Source organism: Myotis daubentonii, chromosome 10 (assembly GCF_963259705.1).
Source record: "Myotis daubentonii chromosome 10, mMyoDau2.1, whole genome shotgun sequence".
NCBI lineage: Eukaryota > Metazoa > Chordata > Mammalia > Chiroptera > Vespertilionidae > Myotis > Myotis daubentonii.
In genome coordinates this window covers 4,692,908-4,701,364 of record NC_081849.1, presented here as the reverse complement: position 1 = coordinate 4,701,364, position 8,457 = coordinate 4,692,908, and the positions used below count along the sequence as shown (strand labels likewise).

Genomic DNA, 8,457 nt, shown 5'->3' with positions numbered 1-8,457 from the left:
CACCTGATCCTACTCTTCCCCGCGATTCAAAATGACTTCGGCTTTAAGACCTTAAATGACTTGAGGACTTCCAAGCTCATTTTCCCAAGGCTAAGAGGATGAGTTTGCAAATATAACCACCACCTCCAGCCCGCATGGGTTGAAAGGCAGGAATAGAACAACATCCCCTCACGCTGATGTAGATGTGCAGTGGTTTGCACAAGAGATTTGAATCCCCAAATATCATCTCCTCCCGTGAATTGATTGCATAATGTGTTCCCTGTTTTTCCCAAAGCGAGGACCTTTGGCAATGCGTTTGCCTTCGATGATTACTCCTGCAGAAGGTGAGAGATACCGGCCGAATTCCTGCCGATGATCAGTAGCAAGAGGGGCCCGTGGGCTCGCCTGCGGACGGCGGTCCCGCGTCTGTGCTGAGCTGCCCAACAGGCCCATCTCCGCATTCAGCCTCCTCAGAAGCACAGAACCCGAGGCCTTTTTCCTCCTCGAAGTAATGAACACAGCTCTGCTTATTGTATAGTTGATCAAAATCTCCTGAGTCCCTTCAGCTCTAAGACTGCATGATTCCGTCAGTACGTTTACTTTTCTCCTTCAAGGACGTAACGGCCCGTCTGCCGCTACAGATGGTTCCCGGACGGCTTTCAGATGGGAAAATGCACAAGGAGTCGCCACTGATGGGGATGCAAGAGGCGTCAGGGGATCGCGCTGCGTGGAGCCGCCGTGGCCTGGACGGGTTCCATAACAGACTGCTCTCATGTTGAACACAGGACACCGTTCCTGTTAGTGGATTCAGGGCCTGACAACTTATTTACTTTTATTATTGATTTTGAGAGAGAGAGGGAGAGGGAGAGAGAGGAACATCAGTATGTTGTTCCACTTACTGGCGCACTCGCTGGTGCTTCTTGCCTGTGCCCCGACTGGGGACCGAACCTGTGACCTTGGTGCATCAGGACAGCATTCGAGCCCCGGCCAGGCCCAGGCCTGGCAGACTCTCTCCCACTAGAAAACGTCGCGGCATCCAGCACTGTTTCAGAACTGGATGTCGATCTTCCTTGGGGCTTTTGGCACCCAGACCACGGTGGGCGGTTGCCAGCCCTGTCCCGGGGGCAGCAGGGAGGAGGGCGCCCCCTCTTAGGCTCCCAGGGTAGAAGGATTGAGGCCTGTTCCTTCCGGTGGAGGGGGCGACGCCGCTGCTCTGTCAGGACAGCCCGCTGACCCATCAGCGTCTGCCTTCTCATCGGCAGCACCCGCGCAGCCGGCACGGGCAGCCAGGGCACAGGGAGACGGTCAGATGCCCCTTGGCTCGCTGGAGGCTTGTCCCAGGGAAGCAGGGACGTCTTGCTCCTGGGTGCCGACCCCAAAGTGCTGGGCAGGTGTAACAGGGGCCGCAGAGAGGGAAGAGGGAGGTGAGCCGGGTGTTTGTGGTCCATCGGGACACGGACCCGCTCTGACCCAGGGGCCGTGAGGGCAAGGCCAGGGAAGAGCCGCCACCTACCTTCTCCCCCCACCCCTTGCAGGGGACCTGCCACACTTCCCTGCCTTGCAGGAGTAGAGACTTCCCACATGGGCAGAGTGGACACCCCAACATCTGCCCTCCCCGGCCATGCTACCTCCCCATGTGGCCCGGGGACTCCACTTGCTCAGGGTCTGGGGTACGGTCTGGGCAAACCTCCCTCAGGCCCAAGGCCCACGGGACTCGAGACCGAGCCGGCGACACGCGCTGAGTGGCTGGAAGGAGCGAGGCTGGGCTGGTTTCCTGCCGAGAGTGGCTGGTGGGCTGCGTGGCCACCTTCGCAGGCCAGTCGTCCCAGCCTGTCCTTGGGGCTCATGCGCGGCATCTTGGGATGGCAGACCGTGCTGGTGTCCAGCGAGAACAACAGGGACAAAAACATGGGGCCTCAGTCCTAAGTCGGCCACACCGTCCTGGCCACCCAATCCCAAGTGTCTCTGAACGTCCCTCTCCTTCCTTTGGACACACGTGTCCACGCCGATCCCCTGACGCACTCTCTCCCCGAGTCCCGCCCCCCGGTCCCGTCGCCCAGGTGCCCCCTCCGCTGTGCCTCTGTGACGGCACTCCGGCCATCAGCGCCTCCCTGAGAAGGAAATGAACCTGCATGGGCCTTGGCGTCACCAGATGGCCACAGCTGCCGGAGCCAGCAGACGGGGAAGGGAGAGCAGCAGCCGCCCGGGGCCCGCCTTCCACGTGCTTGCCCGCACAGCCTGGCTCCAACCCTGTGCGCCCTCTCTCCATGGGTGACCTTGAGCTAGCGGTGCACGCCCTGCGAGACTCGGCTCTTCACTTGTCAGGTGTTAGCAGCAGTTCTCCACTCAGCAGGGGTGAGAGGATGAATGGGAACTGCACGAGGCGAGGACTTGGTGAACCCGTGGTCCGTGGGCATGCGGCTCACAGATGGGATCCTGAGGCCGTGTGGGCAGCAGGTGCATGGAGACTGGGTGAGCCCTCAACCTCGGCCCGTTCACCATTCTGCCTCCTTCCCCAGCCCAGCCCACTCATCCATCCCAGTGCTGACCTCTGCCTGTCCATCCATCCCAGCGATGACCTCTGCCCGTCCATCCATCCCAGTGCTGACCTCTGCCCGTCCATCCCAGTGCTGACCTCTGCCTGTCCATCCCAGCGCTGACCTCTGCCTGTCCATCCCAGCGCTGACCTCTGCCCGTCCATCCCAGCGCTGACCTCTGCCTGTCCATCCCAGCACTGACCTCTACCCATCCATCCATCCCAGCGCTGACTGCCGGAAGCTGGTCCACCCTTGCTGCTTGACACAGTCGCTGCAGGGAAGAAACATCTGCACAGCTTATGTTTCAAGGGACCTGGCGTATATGGCATATGTTTGCTCCCTCTCTTAACGCTATGTGTTTTAAACAGGACCACGTCCCCGAGAAAGGTTGTTTCCCCAGGTGAGGATTTTCCCCTGGAGTTAGGGAGGGAATAAAACCCCTTACCTAAGTGCCAGGCGGGTAATTAATCACTTTAACTATGAATAATCACGCTTAAGCTACATAATCTTTACTTAGGATAATCTCCTTCAGTTACTTTCTTGTAGCTTAATAGAACAATAGAGTAGTGACCTTGGAATGGAGATAAGAAACGCCCTAACCTTTGGAGTAGAATTGATAGGATTAAAATCAACTGGTATAAATACAGATGTAACAAGGCAATAAACACAGAACCTGGCTGGAGAATCTGGCTAGAGAACCTGGCTAGGGACACGTTTCCTGCGGGACTGTGAAGGCTGAGCTTTCCGGGCCAGAGGTCCTTGCCCTGCGTGGAGAGGCTCACAGTTGCTTGGAGCGGGCCTTTCTTCCCCACTGCCGCGGAGGGCGAGTGCTGCCATTGCGGCTCCACCTCAGCCCAAGGAAGTCGTGGCCCCTACAGCATCTCAGATCAACCTGGAGTTCGTGACCCAGTTGACATGTAAGTACTGGTCTCCCCATATCAAGAAAAAAATCACCTTTTGATATAAAGGAAGGGTGAGAGAGAGAACCATCATTGTGAAAGGGAATCATCGATCTGTTTCCTTCCATACACGCCCAGCTGGGGATTGAACTTGCAACTTAGGTCATTGAAGATATATATGAAAAAGAGATTGTCAATTCAAGGTTCGCCATCATAACGATAATGCTCTTGGAATTTAGCCAGTACCCTGAACATTACCTGTGGATGAATTATTCTCCAGACATGTCCAGCAAGGCCTATTTAATGTCCATCTGTTCTATGGTGAATGAGAAGTTCAGAGAAAATGTCCCTGCATGGGAGACTTTCAAGGAGAAGCCAGACCACTTCCCATTCTTTTTCAAGTGCATCTTGAAAGCAGCATTGGCTGAAACTGATGGTGAATCTTCACTCCATGAACAGACAGTCTTATTGCTTTTTCTTGACCACTGCTTCAATGGTTTGGAAGTAGACTTGATACGAACTCAAGTACAGCAGCGTATCTCCCTCCCAATGTGGATGGGCTTACAGCCTGCACGCTTGGAATCAGAATTAAAAAAGACACCTAAGCTAAGAAAATTCTGGAACTTGATTAAAAAGAACGATGAAAAGATGGATCCAGAAGCAAGAGAACAAGCCTATCAAGAAAGAAGATTTCTCTCACAGCTCATCCGGAAGTTTATCTCCATGCTGAAGTCAGTCCCACTTTCCGAACCTGTCGCTATGGACAAAGTTCATTACTGTGAAAGGTTCATTGAACTTATGATTGATCTAGAGGCCCTACTCCCCACAAGGCGCTGGCTTAATACCATCCTGGACGACTCCCACCTTTTGGTTCACTGCTACCTTTCCAACCTTGTTCATAGGGAAGAGGACGGCCATCTTTTTTCCCAGCTTTTGGACATGCTTAAGTTCTATACTGGTTTCGAGATTAATGACCAGACTGGAAACGCTCTGACAGAGAACGAGATGACTGCCATTCACTATGATAGAATCACTTCTCTACAGAGGGCTGCTTTTGCACATTTCCCTGAACTCCATGGTTTTGCCCTCTCAAATGTGGCAGAAGTAGATACTCGGGGATCCTTGGTCAAGTTCTTTGGACCCCTTAGTTCAAATACACTCCACCAGGTGGCATCGTACCTCTGCTTGTTACCAACTCTTCCTAAAACCGAAGACACAACTTTTGATAAAGAATTTCTTCTAGAATTGCTGGTATCTTGTCATGAACGTCGACTTTCTCAGATTCAGCAGTTGAACCAGTTGCCTTTGTATCCAACTGAGAAGATCGTATGGGATGAAAATATGCTCCCAACCGAGTGCTCTTCAGGGGAAGATTGTCTTGCTCTTCCCAAGCTAAATTTGCAGTTTTTGGCTCTTCACGATTACCTCCTAAGGAACTTTACTCTCTTCCGCTTAGAATCAACTTATGAAATCAGGCAGGACATCGAAGACTGTGTCGGCAGAATGGAGCCTGGGCGGTCTGAATACGGCGGTGTGGTATTTGGTGGCTGGGCGCGAATGGCTCAGCCCATTGTGGCTTTCGCTGTGGTTGAGGTTGCCAAACCCAACATAGGCGAAAACTGGCCAACCCGAGTTCGTGCAGATGTCACCGTCAATCTCAGTGTCAGAGATCACATCAAAGACGAGTGGGAAGGCCTTCGTAAGCATGATGTGTGCTTTTTAATTACTGTGCGTCCCACAAAACCGTACGGTACCAAGTTTGACCGGAGGAGACCGTTTATTGAGCAGGTTGGCCTGGTTTATGTCCGAGGCTGTGAAATCCAGGGCATGCTGGATGATAAAGGACGTGTCATCGAAGATGGACCCAAACCCAGACCCAATCTTAGAGGAGAGTCAAGGACATTTAGAGTGTTTTTGGACCCAAACCAGTATCAACAAGATATGACCAATACTATACAAAATGGAGCAGAAGACGTGTATGAAGCTTTCAATATAATAATGAGGAGAAAACCAAAAGAAAATCACTTTAAGGCCGTGCTGGAGACTATTCGGAACCTGATGAACACTGACTGCGTGGTACCTGCCTGGCTGCATGACATCATTTTAGGTTACGGGGATCCAAGCAGTGCACATTATTCAAAAAGGCCCAATCAGATCGCCACCCTCGATTTCCACGACACATTTCTCTCCATTGAGCATTTGAAAACCAGCTTCCCTGGTCATCATGTGAAAGTAACTGTGGGTGACCCAGCTCTGCAGATACCCCCTTTCGGGATAACTTTTCCAGTGAGAAGTGGGAAAGGGAGGAAAAGGAAAGCCATGGATGGGGAAGATGAAGACACTGAAGAGGCCAAGACCTTAATTGTTGAACCTCATGTTATTCCTAATCGGGGTCCTTACCCTTACAACCAACCCAAGCGTAATACAATTCAGTTCACGCGTACACAGATAGAGGCCATCCGTGCTGGAATGCAGCCTGGGCTAACTATGGTTGTGGGCCCACCGGGCACAGGAAAAACAGATGTGGCGGTTCAGATCATATCCAATATATACCACAATTTCCCAGAGCAGAGAACCTTGATTGTTACTCATTCCAATCAGGCCCTGAACCAGTTGTTTGAGAAAATCATGGCTTTAGACATTGACGAGCGCCACCTCCTGCGTCTTGGTCACGGAGAAGAAGAGCTGGAGACAGAGAAAGATTTCAGCAGGTATGGAAGAGTTAATTATGTCCTGGCTCGGAGAATAGAACTTTTAGAAGAAGTCAAACGATTGCAGAAAAGCCTAGGGGTGCCAGGGGACGCTTCATATACCTGTGAAACAGCAGGCTACTTCTTCTATCAGGTAACGTCTCGCTGGGAAGAATATATCAGCAAAGTGAAAAATAAAGGTGACACATCGCCAGATGTCACGGAAGTCTCCGCTTTCTTCCCTTTTCATGAATACTTTGCAGATGCTCCTCAACCCATTTTTAAAGGTCGGTCTTATGAAGAAGACATGGAAATTGCTGAAGGATGTTTCAGGCATATTAAGAAAATCTTTACTCAGCTTGAGGAATTCAGGGCCTCTGAACTGCTTCGAAGTGGACTGGACAGATCTAAATACCTTTTGATGAAAGGAGCCAAAATCATCGCCAGGACCTGTACTCATGCGGCCTTAAAACGACATGATTTAGTCAAGTTAGGTTTCAAGTATGACAACATTTTAATGGAGGAGGCTGCTCAGATCCTGGAGATAGAAACGTTTATACCGCTTCTTCTACAGAATCCTCAGGATGGTGTTAGCCGACTGAAACGATGGATTATGATTGGCGATCATCACCAGTTACCTCCGGTCATTAAGAACACGGCCTTTCGGAAGTATGCCAACATGGAGCAGTCTCTCTTCACTCGCTTCGTCCGGATTGGAGTTCCTACTGTGGACCTCGATGCCCAAGGGAGAGCCCGGGCAAGCTTGTGCAACCTGTTCAACCGGCGATACAAGAAACTAGGCAACTTGCCTCATGTGCAGCTCTTGCCGGAGTTTAGCGCAGCAAATGCTGGCTTGCTGTATGACTTCCAGCTCATCAACGTTGAAGATTTTCAGGGAGTGGGAGAGTCTGAGCCTAATCCTTACTTTTATCAGAATCTTGGAGAGGCAGAGTATGCAGTGGCACTCTTTATGTACGTGTGTTTACTTGGCTACCCTGCTGACAAGATCAGCATTCTAACAACTTATAATGGGCAAAAGCATCTTATTCGTGACATTATCAATAGACGATGTGGGAGCAATCCATTGATTGGAAGACCAAGTAAGGTGACAACTGTTGACAGATTTCAAGGTCAACAGAATGATTATATTCTTCTTTCTCTAGTACGAACCAGGGCAGTGGGCCATCTGAGGGATGGTCGTCGCTTAGTGGTGGCCATGTCTCGAGCCAGACTTGGACTTTATATCTTCGCCAGAGTATCCCTCTTCCAAAACTGTTTCGAACTCACTCCAGCTTTCAGCCAGCTCACAGCCCGCCCACTTCATTTGCATATAATTCCAACAGAACCTTTCCCAACCTGTAGGAAGAATGGAGAGGGGCCATCTCATGAAGTGCAGGTAATAAAGAATATGCCCCAAATGGCAAACTTTGTGTACAACATGGACATGCACCTGATACAGACCACCCATCACTATCATCAGACTTTATTGCAGTTACCACCTGCTATGGCAGAAGAAAGTGAGGAAGTTCAAAGCCAGGACACAGAAATGGAAACAGAAGAAGAGGGCATGCTCACTCAGGCTGACATCCCCTGTCTAACAGATGCCAGCATTAGTCACGAACTGGGCCTCGCAGGCTGAGGCCACCCCCGGTGAGATGGAGGCCACCCCTGGTCGGGCAAGGACTGGTTCCAGTCCAGAAGCCACTTCTGCTGTCTCCGAAGTCACTGCTGCTGCGGCTGGCCCCGAGGCTGTGCCCACAGAGGCTGGCACCCAGCAAGATGCCACATCTGCCCCAGAGACTAAATAGCCAATGCTAGCCTTTCTTAGGGAGGACATTCCATCTGTAAAGTCAAAGTAAAGTTACTTTTTGTATTTTGGGGGGAAAAAATAAAGAGAACCTGGCTATGATGATCACCTGAATGCTGTCTCCGTGTCATTCCTTTTTCGCCGACTCCGTCCACACCTTGGGGAACCCCTGGACCTGCTGGGGAGGCTGCACAATCCCTTCAGCTTCAGAAGGAGGCAGCACCGCTATTTCCCTGTAAATGCACCTTCATGGCCTGGCCTCCCTGCATTTCCCTTTAGCAGCGGTTCTCAACCTGTGGGTCACAACACCTTTGGGGGTCGAACGACCCTTTCACAGGGGTCGCCTAAGACCATCGAGAAACATATATATAATTACATAATGTTTTTGTGATTAATCACTATGCTTTAATGATGTTCAATTTGTAGCAATGAAATTGGGGGTCACCACAACATGAGGAACTGTATTAAAGGGTCGCGGCATGAGGAAGGTTGAGAACCGCTGCTTTAGGGGTTGGGATTTTAGCATCTGATTGAGAAGCCCTAAG

At 51.2% G+C, this 8,457-nt stretch overlaps 1 protein-coding gene across 1 annotated transcript; it reads left to right on the top strand.

Annotated features, from left to right (window-relative positions):
* The first annotated feature begins 289 nt into the window (after positions 1–289).
* On the top strand, positions 290–7,983 carry LOC132211301 (RNA helicase aquarius-like). The gene is given in 4 exon segments (XM_059656043.1): positions 290–323; positions 3,293–3,489; positions 3,578–7,728; positions 7,730–7,983. Coding segments are annotated over 4 exon segments (4,566 nt in total). The 3' UTR covers positions 7,914–7,983.
* The last annotated feature ends 474 nt before the right edge of the window (positions 7,984–8,457 follow it).